Source organism: Ylistrum balloti, unplaced genomic scaffold, assembly GCF_031769215.1.
Source record: "Ylistrum balloti isolate Yb309-2 unplaced genomic scaffold, AGI_CSIRO_Ybal_v1 Utg369980, whole genome shotgun sequence".
Lineage (NCBI taxonomy): Eukaryota > Metazoa > Mollusca > Bivalvia > Pectinida > Pectinidae > Ylistrum > Ylistrum balloti.
The window spans coordinates 117555-136309 of NW_026782068.1; the positions used below are offsets into that span (position 1 = coordinate 117555).

Genomic DNA, 18755 nt, shown 5'->3' on the forward strand with positions numbered 1-18755 from the left:
TTACAACTCTTCTCTTAATTTTTATAACATTTTAAGAAAACACGTATATTTTTCGTTTGGCCTTAATCTATAATTCTGTATGTTTGGAAGATGAAATGTTGGAAACCTGTTATCATTGCGCTGTACTTTCTAAAACGTATTCCGTAAATGGTAATTGTTTAGGACATCATTTATTATAAATAAGATGAGCGAATCTATTATCAGTGTTACACATGGTACCGGTCATAATTTCAAAAGTCCAAAATCATGTACATGTATCATTTTTTTTACTTTTTTATATCTATGTCTAGGCCATGATTCAAAATTTTTCTTCCCATGTGAGTCTGCCAAGTGTAGAATTGAAAATCACATGCAAGATAAAAAGAAATAATGAAAAATTATAATAAAAGAAAATTAAATTCGCTTTCATTTGTATCGTGTTGCATAATACTACTTCGTAAACTGCGCTTTTTCTTCCTATTGTCACCGGGTAACCCGAGGGCATTTAATATGCGAGAATAATTCCTGTTTTCTAACTCTATATGTATACAATTTTACAGGAATATATCGTTTACAATAGAGTTTATGCACAATAGAAAAAAACCCGAAGTACCCAGCTGTCTTTTCCGTAAAGCGATAAGGAGCCAGGTGACCACAAAGGTAAACATTTGTGAGAATCGCTGTAGAAACACGAAACCTTGGACTTAGATATTGCACAGTTTTATTCTCCGAAAAAAAAAATCTTTTAGAAATGAAATTGTAAGATATCATACAATTATAGACTTAAATGCGCAATGTTCCTTTACTCAACGACAATTCTGTTACCGCCTTCTCACTGAAATGGATGGTGGAGTGTAACACTATTGTACTTTATCCGGACACATGCGAGTATATACCACACGGAGGAACAAAAAGACACCTATCAAAGCTTTTTATAATCAAACTTAAATTAAAATCTATTTTACAACAATTGTGAAACAACTTATTGAATTTACACGTGTATTTAAATTCTTGATGGCCCGGGTGAGGGCGCACGAGGGGTCTTACTGTAGGAAGAAACCGGAGTACCCGGGGGAAAATTCACATGGTCCGGCAGGTGACTCCTTACCTTTTCATGTCCGTTCCGGGAACCAAACCCGAGACGTCTTGGAGAAAGGCATGTACCACTGCGCCATCCGACCACCCAGAAGGTTTTCCCCGTAATTTGGTATACACATAGATAGGTCGATATTTTAAGTATACAATGTACATATCATACAAAACGATCATTTGAGATGCACAAGGCAAGTATATTAACATGTTACCTGAATGTAATCAATGTGCCGGTGTGTGACAGTCATTTGTTATTTAAGGGGCCGCCATGCACGTTGTCAGATCTAGAGATTGATTAAAATCCTTAAATATTGGAAATGCATGACCCCGTCACATGATCCCAACAAGTAAATTTAAAAATTTATTTTTAAAAATCATATTGGAAATATGAACACACTATACTGACGACAATGAAATACGGGAAACTGAAACACGATGATAGACTCCACACAGATTCCACAGATAAGGCCACCCCTTCCAGTCCAATCCCCACCCCATCCCCAACACCCTTCCAGTCCAGTCCCTCCCACCCCCATCCCCAACACCCCCTCCGATTCCATCCCCATCCCACACCCAACACCCCTTCCAGTCCAATCTCCACCCCCACACCCACACCCAACACCCTCTCCAATCCCATCCCACAAACAACACCCCCTCCAATCCCATCCCCATCCCCAACACCCCCTCCAATCCCATCCTCAACATCCCCTCCAATCCCATCCCCATCCCACCCCCACACTCAACACCCTTTCCAATCCCTTCCCACCCACAATACCAAATCCCCCCAACACCAACCCCGCCCCCGACACCCCCACCGCCACCTCCACCCCCAACTCCCCCTAGAGAAGCGGAACATTAATACGACATCTCAAGAAATATATACAAATGTAAACTTCTTTATAATATCTACCACTAATATTGCTGGAACGGATCAATAAACAGGCTAACACAAGTTGGTGGATTCCGTACCTTCTCGTACACTACATATGTCAGTGTTAGTACGCTCCTCACTGGTCATTTGTCTGATGAAGGTGACCATGTAGTCATTGAAATGTCACACTTTATTCTTCCACTGGTTGTGTTATAAGAACTTCTATTCTATTGAAATTACCAACATGACGAAAATGTTGCAAAATACCGCAAATATCGTTAAATTTAATCGGATGTTCCTGGGAACATTTGTGATTTACATGTAGTTATGATCGTGAGACAGAGGGCACTTGTAATATTTCAATTATCTCCTTAACTTTACATATAGATTTAGAACAAGTTTCTATATAGAAAAATATCAATGGTATATTTAAAAGTCATTTAGAATATCATAAATTATTATAATTGAGTTGTGAACAGTCCAAAAGCGATTTCATAAATATTTATTTTTGTTTGAAATTGCCGTCAAAACAGCCCCGCGATTTATAAGATAACAATGTAATTCCACTTCCGATAAAATCTGTTGTAATTTATGAATTTTCATTAGATATAAGTTATCGATCACAATAGAAAAACCGGGTTATTAACGTCAGAAAAATAAAGTCCTCCATTTTGTCACGTGACCGAAATATATTCAATTGAAATACTGTATCATTATTTGGATAAGATAAAGCCGTGTTTTGATTTCAAACCTTCGAACGGGTCTTGACAGAAATTGTTCGTTTTATAAATAATTATATATGTCATTGACTTTTCAGAATTTTATCTGCCTGAAATCTGAAGTATGATAATGACCTCATTTTAAATGGGTCCCTGTTTCAGGTTAAATGTCACCAATTTTCTATCAGACATCGAAAACTTATTATAATCATGTTTATGCCCAAACGTACGTTATATATAGTGATTAAGCATTTTGTTGTATGAAACCAAAAAACCAATATATTGAATCCCAAAAAATTATTTATTGCGAAATATCTAGACGTATATCACCTGTAACGTCAGACAGAAATCAAGGACTTCAATGATCCGTATACATGGTTGTCTCGTCACAATTTCACGGTTCAATGAAGCGGAATGAAAATTAATAATTAGAAATATTATTCATCGGGACAAAAAAAAAAATGTTATTCGGATGCTATCAGGAAAGACCCAGTGCTATTAGTTCAATGCTCTATCTAATATTACAGCTTGTGATGAATTGTTCTCATGAATTTAAAAAGCTTATACGTTTTTGTAAGTAGTCGATTTCACTTTCTCGTTTAGTAAGCATAGTAAATATAGACATTCTTGTAACCCTGGTAAAAAAACTGGACTTAATATACCTACAGCTCGGCTACATCGAACTTCTCTTTAGCTCGGTCGGTTAAGCGCCAGACTAGTAAGCCAGGGGGCGCTTTGTCTCCATGTTTCATGCATAAGGTAACAAAATCTGTTTCGTCATTCTAGCACTAGTCGGTGGTGGTAAATGCTAAATATTGTAAAGCGAGATAAGACAAAATCTGGAAAGAAAGTACAAAATAGACACGGGAATAATTAAAAATGATCACGACCAAAAACAAGAGAGAGAGAGAGAGAGAGAGAGAGAGAGAGAGGGGGGGGGGGGAGAGAGAGAGAGAGGGTGGGAGAGAGAGGGGGGGTGGGAGAGAGAGAGAGAGAGAGAGAGAGAGAGAGAGAGAGAGAGAGAGAGAGAGAGAGAGAGAGAGAGAGAGAGAGCCAAAACAAATAAAGAAGTAATTTAAAAAGTTAATTCCGGTCGCTTTCACTTCAGTTTCAAACCAAACATATATTATTCCTGTCTGGTTAAGATTACAAAATAGACAAGGTTATACTTAAAACGATCAAGATTAAAATAAAAAAAAAAAACAAATCACGCAAACAGGAAGAAAAGAATAGGAAATATACAATTAAAAGCTTATTCTTATCGCTTTCATTTACGTTTTATAACAGATTAATTACAAACGAAACACGTTATTATTTTCTGGTGTATGGCGTAGCTGTAAACTATCTGTAGGTCGGATAGAAATTGTAACGAAACATTTTGATATTTTCTCATTCGGAATCTGATTTATTACTTGTTCAGTACAAAGGAAACGTAATTTCTTTTTTCTATAAATTTACGTTAAATTCGTGTCAAATAACTACGTTTTATTAATAACATGTCATATCAGTACCGTTTACATGGTGGTCCTGTCTACTTAGCGATGGAAGTTTGTGAACTGACGTCAAAAGAGAAATATTGACATAGTGAATTAAATTAATTGTCGTCAAATGTCAAAATTGACTGTGATTTTGTCATTATTGTGTTACTTTTGAGAAAATCTGTTGACCGAAAACGTTTGTCGGCTATTGTTAGTAGACAATTGTAAGCCTTAGTTCAGTAGTACTGGCCTAAAAAATCACCTCAGTTGTGACCTACTCAGAAATCCATGTCATCTCAAGTCACCTGTCCTCTCTATGTACTGTGACTACCTCAAGTCACCTGTCCTCTCTATATACTGTGACTACCTCAAGTCACCTGTCCTCTCTATACACTGTGAGTACATCAGGTCACCTCTTCTCTATATACTGTGAGTACATCGGGTCACCTCTCCTCTCTATATACTGTGTCTACCTCAGGTCACCTGTCCTCTCTATATACTGTGAGTACATCAGGTCACCTGTCCTCTCTATATAATGTGAGTACATCAGGTCACCTCTTCTCTATATACTGTGAGTACATCAGGTCACCTCTCCTCTCTATATACTGTGTCTACCTCAGGTCACCTGTCCTCTCTATATACTGTGACCACATCAGGTCACCTCTTCTCTATATACTGTGACTACCTCAGGTCACCTGTCCTCTCTATATATTGTGTCTACCTCAAGTCACCTGTCCTCTCTATATAATGTGAGTACATCAGGTCACCTCTCCTCTCTATATACTGTGTCTACCTCAGGTCACCTGTCCTCTCTATATACTGTGACCACATCAGGTCACCTCTTCTCTATATACTGTGACTACCTCAGGTCACCTGTCCTCTCTATATACTGTGTTTACCTCAAGTCACCTGTCCTCTCTATATAACGTGAGTACATCAGGTCACCTCTCCTCTCTATATACTGTGTCTACCTCAGGTCACCTCTCCTCTCTGTGTACTGTGACTACCTCAGGTCACCTCTCCTCTCTGTGTACTGTGACTACCTCAGGTCACCTCTCCTCTCTGTGTACTGTGACTACATCAGGTCACCTCTCCTCACTATGTACTGTGACTACCTCAGGTCACCTCTTCTCTCTGTGTACTGTGACTACCTCAGGTCACCTCTCCTCTCTGTGTACTGTGACTACCTCAGGTCACCTCTCCTCTCTATGTACTGTGGCCACATCAGGTCACCTCTTCTCTATATACTGTGACTACCTCAGATCACCTCTCCTCTCTATATACTGTGACCACATCAGGTCACCTCTTCTCTATATACTGTGACTACCTCAGGTCACCTCTTCTCTATATACTGTGACTACCTCAGGTCACCTCTCCTCTCTATGTACTGTGACTACCTCAGGTCACCTCTTCTCTATATACTGTGACTACCTCAGGTCACCTCTCCTCTCTGTGTACTGTGACTACCTCAGGTCACCTCTCCTCTCTATATACTATGACTACCTCAGATCACCTCTCCTCTCTATATACTATGACTACCTCAGGTCACCTCTCCTCTCTGTGTACTGTGACTACCTCAGGTCACCTCTCCTCTCTGTGTACTGTGACTACTTCAGGTCACCTCTCCTCTCTGTGTACTGTGACTACTTCAGGTCACCTCTCCTCTCTGTGTACTGTGACTACCTCAGGTCACCTCTCCTCTCTATGTACTGTGACTACCTCAGGTCACCTCTCCTCTCTGTGTACTGTGACTACCTCAGGTCACCTCTCCTCTCTGTGTACTGTGACTACCGCAGGTCACATAGGTTACTTAAGTGACCTGGAATCGCCATGAATTAAGTACTTGAAGAGGCATTTCCAAATAACTTTCCTCTATTATCTCCTTTACTTGTTGCAGGTATGGAAATTATGGTGACGAACATCAGTCCATCCACCGGAGGCACCAACGGGGGAACGAAAATAACACTACTGGGCTCAGGTAAGTACAGCTGAGTCAGGCCATACACAAGGGGCACCATTGAGATGGGACCTAAGTCAGGCCTGCCACAAGGGGGGCCATTGAGATGGGACCTAAGTAAGGCTTTCCACAAGGGGCACCATTGAGATGGGACCTAAGTAAGGCCATCCACAAGGGGCACCATTGAAATGGGACCTAATTCAGGCCTTCCACAAGGGGCACCATTGAGATGGAACCTAAGTCAGGCCTTCCACATGGGGCACCATTGAGATGGAACCTAAGTCAGGCCTTCCACAAGGGGCGCCATTGAGATGGGACCTAAGTATTGTCCTATCCAGATCATGAGAATTATACCTATGTATTGCTGCACTTCCTCAGTCAGATCCACCAAGCATGTGCCATATCATGTTGAATTTCATACTCTCTCAATATTGTCATATATGAAGATATCCGTCTTGATGAAATATGACAACATTTAACATATTTAAATTTTACAAAAATCTTTTCAAATGAACTTTCAAAAAAAGTAAAAGTATCGTTTTGTCATAGAAAGCTGTGTAGGTGTCTAACAGCAATAATTTCAGGAAAAATATATTTCAGAACAACTATAATGATTTAATGAATGGCTTTGACAGGCTGATGATGTTTTCAGGTTTCTCTGGCAACGCTCCAAATCTCGGACAAGGTTCCCCGAACGAGAACAAGGTGTGGTTTAAGGGAATGCAAACGTACGCGTGTGACGTCAGTGCAGATATGTGTACGAGTACCATGATAATCTGTACAACACGGTAAATATTCTAGACTGTGACGTCATAATTATAAAAAATGTTCATGTGTTAAGCGGTAGAATTTCATAAATACTACAAGAGCGGGACAAAACACCGCCTCACTGCCCTCTTCACACAGGAAGCCCTCGTGTCATGGTCACCCGTGGCGCTGCATTACAAATGTTTTCCGGAAGTTATATTCTCAATTTATTTCTATGTTGACTGTGACGTATATGAAAATGGATAAGGGTTTTTTTGTGACCTTTTGTTTGATGTGTTTTACCTCACAGAAATTTGCCTGAGTTGACGTTTATCGGTATTTTTGGTTTGACCTTTCATGACCTTGACACAGGTTCAGCGTCTTATTTTTGTGAAGTTCGACCCCTCCAGTGTGACCTTGTGCGACCCATACCAATGCAGGGTTCGACGTTTGTTACGATATTGTCTTAATATATCTGAAAATAGCCAGTCTTTATCACATTAAACTGTATATCAAGTTATGGTGTACGGTTCCGAAATATCGTTTCTGTCAATAACGCAACAACAAGGTTCAAGCAGACCATATCTATAATAACCGGGACGGGGTATCAGTGAATGACTTCGTAGTAAGTTGTGAAAAAGAAAATTTACCAAACGATCTTGCTTATCTTTCACGATTTCCACTAGATATGATATTGTATGGCTTCATCACGTATACAAACACATACGTCTATGGTTTCACTAAAAACAGTCGGAAGAGTTATTCCCCTTGTTAGAGTAAGCTGCTGCGTGCTCCAAATCTTTTGCATGATGATGATGATGATAGTGATGATGATGATGATGATTTATACAAGAGACAATGATAGAAGCTGGTCATTTTCCAAATTCTCCCTGGTCTAGAAGATTGTACACCAAATGTAATGGTCATTCAATTGAGGATGCAGTTAACTTTTAAAATATGCAACAACTTTATCAATGATAGAAAAGAGATTTCATAAATTTAACATGAAATGCAAAAGCTTCTCATCCCTAAAGGATTTTAACACACTGTCTAAATTTATTAAAAAAAATAATCTAGATACAATAGTTTTTGCATCCAATCAAAGTTATGTGCAAGTTGGCCAGTAGAACTAGTATTGTGATTTTTACTAAAAAGAAATACTTTTTTGCGATAATTATGTTCATCATCCTCTGTTTAGCTAATCTCTTATCTATATATTTATATGAACACGTATCCATGGTTACTCCTTGTTTGCCGAAAGTTGTTATTACAATTTTCAATCTTGTTGATGACGCTTGCAATCAAAGGGAGACAACTTGTAAAATATAAGCAGCTTTAGATAGAAAATTATTGATAAATAAAAAAACTTCTAATTTGATTTATTTTTTTGATGTTACAGATCTATGAAACAAGGTACCTACATTGTAGGATTGTCTGTAGACGGATTTATGGTATCAACCAACAGAATCTGTAATAACACACAATGTCCCTATCAGGTGAGAATTCTAGACTAGGTATGGAATTTATCAAAATACTATGTGCTGATGTGAATATGAGGAAGTATATATCACAGATATATGATGAGTTGATCTCTATAAATGTATGTGATCAGTAGCCCATTTTTATCAGATGGTGGGCTGTAGGGGTGGGGGTTGGCGGGATAGGTGGAGGGACACATGGATAAAACTGATAAATTGGAAAAGGATGAAGAATCTAACACATAAAATCAAACATATAGTTAAGTATATAAGATCTTTAAAAGGTCATTAAGATTAAATCTGTGGAATGTGAAACTGCATCAAAGTTTACATTGTAAACTAGTTGCATTTAAAAAAAACAGAATTAACGAAGCATAGCATTGTAGATGGTTGACCAGGTAAAGTTTTTTTTCTTCAATCTTTGGTAATTTTTGTATTTTTAGACTACTGCTCGGAACACACCTCTGTTCACTAGTTTTTCTCCTCGAACCGGTCCTCCAGGTAAGTAAAATTTTTATTCCAGTCTACAATGTCTGATGTTTTCTGAAGTATAAAAACAAATACTAGTACTGGAAAATCCTTAAATTACTCTTTTAACAAATTTCTTTGTCCACAAATGAGATGTTTACAATTTGATATGAATCTTAAATGTTTTTGAATATCTTCAGTATAATATTATACATATTGATAGATTTACTTTACCAAATCTAGTGACAAATTGTTAAAGGGCAAATCAGATACAAAAGGTCAAATTAGATACGAAAGGTTAAATTAGATACAAAAGATCAAATCATGTACAAAAGGTCACATCATATACAAAAGGTTAAATTAGACACAAAAGATCACATCACGTACAAAAGGTCACATCATATACAAAAGGTCAAATGTCAATATTTCGGGAAATAAATTTACGTTCAAACTACAATGTATCAGTGATCCTTTGATAAATAGTTTATTGGTAAATGTTTTGAATACTTTTTGTTTTGTTTTAATTTTAGATACTTTGATAACATTTAAAGGAAGAATCTTCACATCACAATATGATATCAATCCTATTGCATCCACTAATGGACTGGATGTACGAATTTTAAGGTGAGATAACATCCAGGGTTTATGTATTTTATAATTGGGGTCATGTTACCAGGGTCAAACAGGTGCTTCTGTACTGGTTGGTGACCATTTCTCAACAAGTACCAGATCTTGCCACTGTACTGGTGTGACAAATGATCACATGTGTTATAGCTAAACTACCAGTACAATGTCTTGTGAAGGAGAGCCTAAGTGTTTTCTATCAGCAGATGTGCGGTGGCAGGAACTAGTAAATGGCCAGAAGTAGCTACCAACTACCAGCATATATATGTAGTTTGAATGGTTTTCTGAAAATAACGGGTTTCTTTTTCAGTTTCTAACAATGCTTCGAAAGCCTATAGGAACGGCATCACGGCAAATTCTTCCATCTAGTAATCTTTAGTTAATGTGTTTCCATTCTATGTCTTAAAGCAGAGTTTATGATTTTGTTTTATTATCACCTAAAGTTTGAAATGGGAAATTATTTTAAAATCTAATATTTTAGGAACTTTTTTATCAATTTCTTTAATACCTTTTTATCCTGCCCTTGGTTTAATAGCAGAAGTGACATATTAAGTCTGTTTAGAGTTACATTAGAGTAAATGGAAGGAGTTTTTGAAGTACCAAATCAGTTCTAAGCTCATAGATAACAGAAGTTTGTATATAAAGTCTGTATAGAGTTACATTTTAGTAAGTGGAAGGAGATTTTGAAGTGCCGCATCAGTTCTAAGCTTGTAGACGGCAGGGGTTTGTGCTACATGCTTAATTCACTGTACTTAATTCTGACGTATTGTTAAGTTATCATAGATAAACTGTATTCTTTTTCTATTTCTTATATGAGATCTTTATATAAAGGTTTTCTGAAAGCTAAATGCTGCCACAAGTTTCTCAACAATTTTTTATGACAATTGATCATTTAAGTGACAAAATCATTTCGTTCTAACATTAATCTTTTTTCATGTTTCAGAACATTTTTCAAACAAATTATCCATCTTCTGTATAGATATAATTGCTTCAGAGCTTCTGATAAATGAAGGTGTTTATAAGTCTAGTGCAGAAAATCTTTTGTGATACCACTTTCAGTTCACACAAGAATATTTTCAGAATAAATTTTATACTGCAACCTCTGTGTTGTTTCTTGTAGGGTGTTCCTTGGTGAAGACCAATGCCAGATGAAGGATGACTCAGGCAAACTGTAAGTTGATATATAGATTGAACAGTGTTTCTTTTGCATTCATGGTGATATGAATGCAATAGGATATAGACATATTAAATATAGTGCAAAACAATTGTTTTATTGGTTATGCAGAAGTATTTGAACCTTGCAAAATGTATGTATTTAACACTTATTTTCTCTCAAGTCAGCAAAGAAGAAATTCTCTGTGGCTCAAGTCAGCACAGCAGAAATTCTCTGTTGCTCAAGTCAGAACAGCCGGAATTCTCTGTGGCTCAAGTCAGCACAGCAGAAATTCTCTACAGCTCAGGTCAAAACAGCAGAAATTCTCTGTGGCTCCATGCAACAAAACATCTGTAAATAATGATGGCACATAATGTTTAATTTGAACCTTTTATAGTACATTCCAGGACTTTGATTTGACTAGGTTTATATATGAATATTAAAAAACTGGAATATATCATTATCTTTTGAAAGTCAACCATGAAAGCAATTTTTAGGGTCAAATACATGGTTTCAAGGTCAAATGGAAGTCCTCCGTACTATAATAACTTGGCTGAAGTTATTCATATCTTATTCTGGAATAAGCCTATGTGGGTTGACATATACATATTCAAAGTCTGAGGGCGGGCTTATTACAAGACAATGAAACAGTATTTCTTGTCATGTCATGTCTTTTATTCTGGCAGTACAATATATACTGGTGGGCTTATTAACAGGCATGTGTTACGGCTGTATGTATATTATGTAAATGTATTTTTTTTTATGATCACTAGACTTGATTAATGTGTCTACAATGGCCTGGGCTCGTATTCATGAAACCGTTCTCATGCTCAACCATGAATTTTGTGCTCAAGTCTTATGTCTTGTTTAAGTTGAAAATTAATAAATAGAGCTGATTTTGCCAAAGATTTTTAAAAAATTTGAAAGGACTTCAAGTCAAAGTTATATTCAATGTTTATATTTGAATTTTTTAATTATTTTATATGATGTAGGCAAATTATAAAAAGCACTGCTTGAACACAAAATCTATGCTTGAGCATGAGAATGCTTTCATGAATACGGGCCCAGATGTTTATGCGTTCGCTTCTGTATCGTTTTTAGATACGGCCTGGAGCTGGACTCCGAGGATGCGTACACCGGAACTTTAACATGTAAAGCTGTCAACATCAATATAGGTATGTACAGAGCAGTGAGTTGATTAGATGTAAGTTATCAGTCATTAAAAAAAGCTGTTCAATCATTTTCTACCTTAAATGTAGATTCTGGTGTGAATTTAAATATAAAATTGGTGAGACACACTATTTCAGAAATTTCTTCATGAGGAATTTTTCAAGTCCTCTCTATCTGAGTGAATTGATTATCAAAATTTGTTTTAATTTCCTGTCATCATTGCAACACAATCTGTGGCATATTAGCAACATTGTAGATGTTGTCCCCTGATCACATGGTGATCTGTCTGATGTGGATTTTCCCTGGGTTGTAGCATTTCCCCCCATGGTAGGACACTAGTGTACTTCAACAAGAGTGATTTTATCAATACATGTAGATATAAACTTTATCTATCTTACAACAATTGTAAAACAATCTAATAGCTTATGATAAATCAGTCTCGTTGGTCCAGATTGAAGGGTGTGAAAGGTGTTATGGTAGGAGGAATTCATAGTTCCCTGGAAAATCCACACACGGTCAGGCAGGTGAAAGGCAAGTGTATTACCAGGGTGCCACCTGACCTCCCAAAATGAGATATAAACAAAACCCAATGAAAAATTACAAGAATAGAACCCTAGTGTTTTGGAAGGGCTCCTGTGTTTTGTATTTTCGTTATTACCAAGCACGAGTTGATTTTATGGCACATTCTAAAAGATTGTAAAGAAAGACACACTCGTGAAAAAGCACCTTTCAATACAAATTTATAATTGGATACAGTGGGGCCAAATAATGAATTCAACTGTATCATACGGTATTGTTAAAAATGATATCAAATCCTGCAGCATTTATCATTAATCAGTGATCAACAGACTTGAGACATCATCAATTTCCATCTCTGATGACATTAGTGTTCTGCTAATTTCTTTGTCTTTGTTCCTTTTACAGATATTTTTTAATTTCCCTAAGACTGTTAAGTCAACATTACACCATACAATCACCACACCATATTACCATTGTCAAGTAGACTCTGTGTCCTCACAATCATTACACCATATTGCCATTATCAGATAGACCCTGTGTCCACACAACAATCACACCATATTGCCGTTCTCACATAGACCCTGTGTCCACACAACCATCACACCATATTGCCGTTCTCACATAGACCCTGTGTCCACACAACCATCACACCATATTGCCGTTCTCACATAGACCCTGTGTCCCTACAACCATCACACCATATTGCCGTTCTCACATTGACCCTGTGTCCACACGAACATAACACCGTATTGCCGTTATCACATAGACCGTGTGTCCACACAAACATCACACCATATTTACATTCTCACATAGACCCTGTGTCCACACAATCATCACATCATATTGCCGTTCTCACATAGACCCTGTGTCCACACAAACATCACACCGTATTTCCATTCTCACATAGACCCTGTGTCCACACAATCATCACATCATATTGCCGTTCTCACATAGACCCTGTGTCCACACGAACATAACACCGTATTGCCGTTATCACATAGACCCTGTGTCCACACAAACATCACACCATATTTACATTCTCACATAGACCCTGTGTCCACACAATCATCACATCATATTGACGTTCTCACATAGACCCTGTGTCCACACGAACATCACACCGTATTGCCGTTCTCGCATAGACCCTGTGCCCGCACAAACATCACACCATATTGCCGTTTTCACATAGACCCTGTGTCCACACGAACATCACACCGTATTGCCGTTCTCACATAGACCCTGTGCCCGCACAAACATCACACCATATTGCCGTTTTCACATAGACCCTGTGCCCACACAACAATCACACCATATTGCCGTTCTCACATAGACCCTGTGTCCACACAACAATCACACCATATTGCCATTCTCACATAGACCCTGTGTCCACACAAACATCACACTGTATTGCCGTTCTCACATAGACCCTGTGTAAAAGTAGGATTAATAGACATTTTGTTTAAATTTCAGACAACCTCGGTTTTTCCATGATAGTTGATGGCAGGTAATGTAAAAATTTCAAAAATCACTGCTTTTTAAATATTTACTTGAGGAACATTTTAAAACTTGAGTTTCTTTCATATTTTGCTGCAAAAAGATAAAAAAACTGTAATTTTCACTATTTTTTTGTTAAAATAACATTTAATAATGTTTATGTACATGAACAATGTCTTAAATTCGTTTTCAATAACATGGACAGAATTTTTTGTGATTTGAAAATTTCATCTTAATTGCAGTAAAGCATGTGATTTGACTCTTATATTTTAATGTTCATTGAGGTAGCCACATAGAGGGGCTTGAATCAAAATCATCCTGATTATTTGGGGGTTTGTAGGGGGGAGGATGGGGACAATTAAATCTAGCAAACAAGTTAGATTTAAGATGTCATTCATATGTGCTGTAAATGACATGTTGTACATTTGTTTTCAGATCAAGAATACATCCTGACCTGACCTGGCTCACTGTGAACAACCAGTTAGCTGTGTTCCAGATGTACCCCTGTAAGTTCAGGCCTTACACCCCACACAATTCTCCCTTAAACACTGTATTATTGGTGATTATCATGAAGGATTTAATTTCTCTACATTTTGGGAAAATAAAAATAAATTAGATATCCACCAAACCGTTCTTAAAAATTTTAAAATTTCGGAAAATATCTGTTGCATGTAAACATGGATACAAATCTATTGAACCGCAAAAATCAGATATCTGTGAACAAGGTCAAACCAGTACAGCTGTAAAATATTCTCCCCTTGAAATTAAACAAATATCAGTATGTGTTTTTACAGAGGCTAAAATTTCTCTCAAAATTGTTTTAAAATTATACAATTGTTATTTCTTTCACTTGTTATAGTTAATGTATTGGTTCCTGCATTTCAATATAAAAAGAAGGTAAGTTTCAGAAATATTCATTAATCAGAGAATGAAAGATTGGACTTTTAACCAACGAAAATATGGGGATGGTTGATACCAATCTCTTTAGTGTTTCAGCTGATGTTTCAGGATGTTTCAATTTTGACATTGAGTTTTATTTTTCAAATACTTATTTTTTGGTTAGATGTCGCATCCATAAGCCCTTCAGTCGGGAGTGTTATTGGAGGAACTCTCATCACAGTGAATGGAAGAGGCTTCGCAAAGGATGCAACTTCTGTCCTAGTAGGAGGTGTGTATTTGTATCATTTCTAAAAGATTATCGAAAATGACGATAAACTTTTGTTGTATCTTAAATGCCCTCACCTTTTTTGCTCACTGGTTATGAGAAACTGTGAGTTTACACTCTTTTCTAATTGGTTATGAGTAACTCTGAGTTTAAACTCTTTTCTAATTGGTTATGAGTACTTGTGAGTTTTGACTCTTTTCTAATTGGTCATGTGTAACTGTGATTTTAAACTCTTTTCTAATTGGTTATGAGTACTTGTGAGTTTTGACTCTTTTCTAATTGGTCATGTGTAACTGTGATTTTAAACTCTTTTCTAATTGGTTATGAGTAACTGAGTTTACACTCTTTTCTAAATGGTTATGAGTAACTGTGAGTTTACACTGTTTTCTAATTGGTTATGAGTACTTGTGAGTTTTGACTCTTTTCTAATTGGTTATGTGTAACTATGATTGTAAACTCTTTTATAATTGGTTATGAGTAACTGTGAGTTAACACTCTTTTCTAATTGGTTATGAGTAACTGTGAGTTAACACTCTTTTCTAATTGGTTATGAGTAACTAAGTTTACACTCTTTTCTAATTGGTTATGAGTAACTGTGAGTTTACACTGTTTTCTAATCGGTTATGTGTAATTTTGATTTTAAACTCTTTTCTAATTGGTTATGAGTAACTGAGTTTACACTGTTTTCTAATTGGTTATGAGTAACTGTGAGTTAACACTCTTTTCTAATTGGTTATGAGTAACTGTGAGTTAAAACTCTTTTCTGATTGGTTATGAGTAACTGTGAGTTTACACTGTTTTCTAATTGGTTATGAGTAACTGTGAGTTTTAACTCTAATTGGTCATGTGTAACTGTGATTTTAAACTCTTTTATAATTGGTTATGAGTAACTGTGAGTTAACACTCTTTTCTAATTGGTTATGAGTAACTGTGAGTTAACACTCTTTTCTAATTGGTTATGAGTAACTGTGAGTTAACACTCTTTTCTAATTGGTTATGAGTAACTGTGAGTTAAAACTCACATCTGTGTGTGTTTAGATGTCCAGTTCACTTTAGTTTATTTCTACATCAAAATGATCTCGTCAGACTTTCAGGATTTCATATTTGAGAGAATTTGTGAAAAACTCAAGGAATACAAGTCATAATCATATAAAGATAGTGGTGAATGCTATTGAACTGTTATTGGTGAGTTTAGCAATCATGGGTTACATTTAGTGTTTTTATAGTAGTTATCTGATATAGTATGATAAATTTTCCCTTTTCAGAATTGGAGTGTAAAGATATAAATGTTAGATCTACCACAGAACTAACATGTGTTACACCTGAGAAACCTAGACATGATGAGGAACATCTTTATGCAGGTAATATTAACCTATAGTCAGTAATATCTGCGGGGGATTTTATTCCACTACACTTATTGTTAATAAAGATCTCTTAATTTCTTTGGAAATTGTGATCATATACATGTAAGTACGTGATAATAAAATGATGAGAAACCTTAACAGAAATGGTCTTTTAGGGTTCAAAGGTCAAGGTCATAATTCCTTTTTATAAAAATCATCCAAAATTTGCTTTGGAGTTGATAAAGGCATTTTGTAGATTTTTCTTGACAAATCAGCATTATGCAACTTCTATATCAGAAAAGATCTATTTTAGGAAACAAAATGAGAAAATGTTCCAAAGAAATGTGAAATATTTTTTTTTCAATCTTATCATTTTATTCCTGAAGGATCAAGAGGTGGACTTTGTGAAACTTGGGATTTAATCAAGAGTTTTGCTGACCTGGCTGATGTTCGTTCACTGAGTGATAATGATGTGGGGTACCAGAATACAACATTGGAAGACTCATATTATTCCAGCACTTCCTCTGACAGCTTTGTTGTTCGTATCAGTGGATTCATAGTGGCCCCTTTTACTGCCAGATTTAGAATGATGCTGAAGGGATGTGGCGGGGCCAGGCTGTTTTTCAGGAACATAGATGGCATGGTAGGTTAAACTGGTAATCCTGATCTCAGTGTTACTAAATAAATGTTTCTTGGCTTTTGTCTTTGTTTGAAAATATCGTTAAAGGCAGAGTAAAAAATCAGCGATTCGGATGATTTCCTGTAGCTCAGTAATTCTTCCTCTGCGACATTAAGGAATTATAAAAAATCATTTACGACGTGACTATCAGGAGCCTTGAGGAAGCAATTATGTATACCATCTGTTTTGAATAATTAATTGAAAGCATTATATTAAAATAGAAAAGACATGTTAAATATTGAGTCAGAGTGAATTTACTTATACTTATACTTGGGTGCGGTTCATAGGATTGGAAATACGGTAGTAATGCGATATATATCACATCACGATGAATCAGTTTACCCCTATATCTTTGTGATGTAGAAAGGCAGTGTAACTTATGCCGACTTATCACTGCTGCTGTGGTCAGTTGTTGATCTTTATGAGAAATTGATGTCATATTTTCACAAATTAATAACATTATTATCTGGCATACAATTACGTAACAATCAAGAGCAGATAACTCTATATTACGAAATGACATAATACCTTTGACTTGTACCCGTATTTCTGTAGATGAAGGAGATTGCCAGTAGCCAGGACTATACAACGATGGTGGAGTGCGAGTCGTACTATAACAATGGCCACCAAGACAAACAGATTTCTGATATCGTTGAATTACAGGAAAAGAAATTGTGAGTCTCATGTTTTCATTTCATTTTTCAATAAAATGTAGAAATAATTGTTTCACGTCTGGGTCATGTGGATTCATACAACAAAATTTACCATAATACTTCACGACACCAAATCTTTTGATAGTTATTTTAACATTATTCAAGGTCACGGAGGTCAAATAGTCTGAAACTTAAAAGATGAGATTTAGTTTATTTTCTTCATTAGTATGAAAATATAGATTTATTTATAAAAGAAACAACAGGCTTATTTTCAGGATAAACTGATTTTTGAGACTGACTTATTGTCAAGTTCTTCAGGTATGTTGAAGTTATTATTGTTCAAACATTCTGACATAATTGAAGATATCATTCCAATCTCATTGAATGGAAATTATAATGGATGGATTAAATCAACTTAAACTAAATGATAAATGATCTTTGTTTCCCCTAAAAAACATTCTTATGTGGAGGAGATTCAAATCAGGTAAAATACTCACTGTAAAAGGCTACTGTTGTAATAAGCAGAAATTCTCTCCTACTGCCACTAGAAAACATTCCCAAGTGGAGAAATTTTAAACCCTGGTAAAATATTCACTGCTAACTGATGCAGTTAGGATAATTTTTGTTTAGCACAACACTAAAATTTATAAGTTCATTAAGCCAGATATCCAGGGCTCAGTTCTGTCTTTCCACCATACAGAGTTATCTGCTCTTGTGAGCAGGCGTTATTTTTCCACCACTTGTTTGTGTAAGAAAATCACATTGTTTTCTCACAAGTTTATGTCATTAATCTCTCAAAAAACAAATGAAGTAACAAATAATACCTGCTTACAAGGGCAGATAACTCTGTAGTCTGAATAGATGGAACATTGAGAAGAGAAGTTTGAAGAAGATGGCCTACCCTTTAGTGTTACTATAATCATACAGATATATCTATAACACGTTTACAGTTACTACTATGAGATTGTGCATCGCCATGTCGACGAGTCCTCCTTTGTACAGTGGGGAATGTTCACAGAAGACACGCCTCCTTTTTCTGGAGTCAATGATGCAGATACGGGAGCACTGAAAATGGAAGAACATCAACTCCATTTTTCCAAGGCTGTTGTCAAAGAAAAACAGGTAAAGACAACGGGAGATATATATTACCTACGCATATCAAACTC

The 18755-nt window shown here is 36.3% G+C and overlaps 1 protein-coding gene across 1 annotated transcript in view; it reads left to right on the plus strand.

The window, feature by feature from the left end:
* LOC132547803 (fibrocystin-L-like) overlaps positions 1–18755 on the plus strand; it is a 111832-nt gene that overhangs the window by 30621 nt on the left and 62456 nt on the right. The window contains exons 7-22 of the mRNA XM_060211606.1: positions 6037–6117; positions 6749–6884; positions 7154–7291; positions 8243–8339; positions 8765–8822; positions 9320–9413; positions 10534–10584; positions 10755–10919; positions 11668–11741; positions 13726–13759; positions 14185–14255; positions 14813–14917; positions 16180–16275; positions 16644–16900; positions 17492–17610; positions 18540–18711. Of these exons, the coding sequence (XP_060067589.1) occupies positions 6037–6117; positions 6749–6884; positions 7154–7291; positions 8243–8339; positions 8765–8822; positions 9320–9413; positions 10534–10584; positions 10755–10919; positions 11668–11741; positions 13726–13759; positions 14185–14255; positions 14813–14917; positions 16180–16275; positions 16644–16900; positions 17492–17610; positions 18540–18711 (1748 nt within the window). The remainder of the gene's footprint in view (positions 1–6036; positions 6118–6748; positions 6885–7153; positions 7292–8242; positions 8340–8764; positions 8823–9319; positions 9414–10533; positions 10585–10754; positions 10920–11667; positions 11742–13725; positions 13760–14184; positions 14256–14812; positions 14918–16179; positions 16276–16643; positions 16901–17491; positions 17611–18539; positions 18712–18755) is intronic.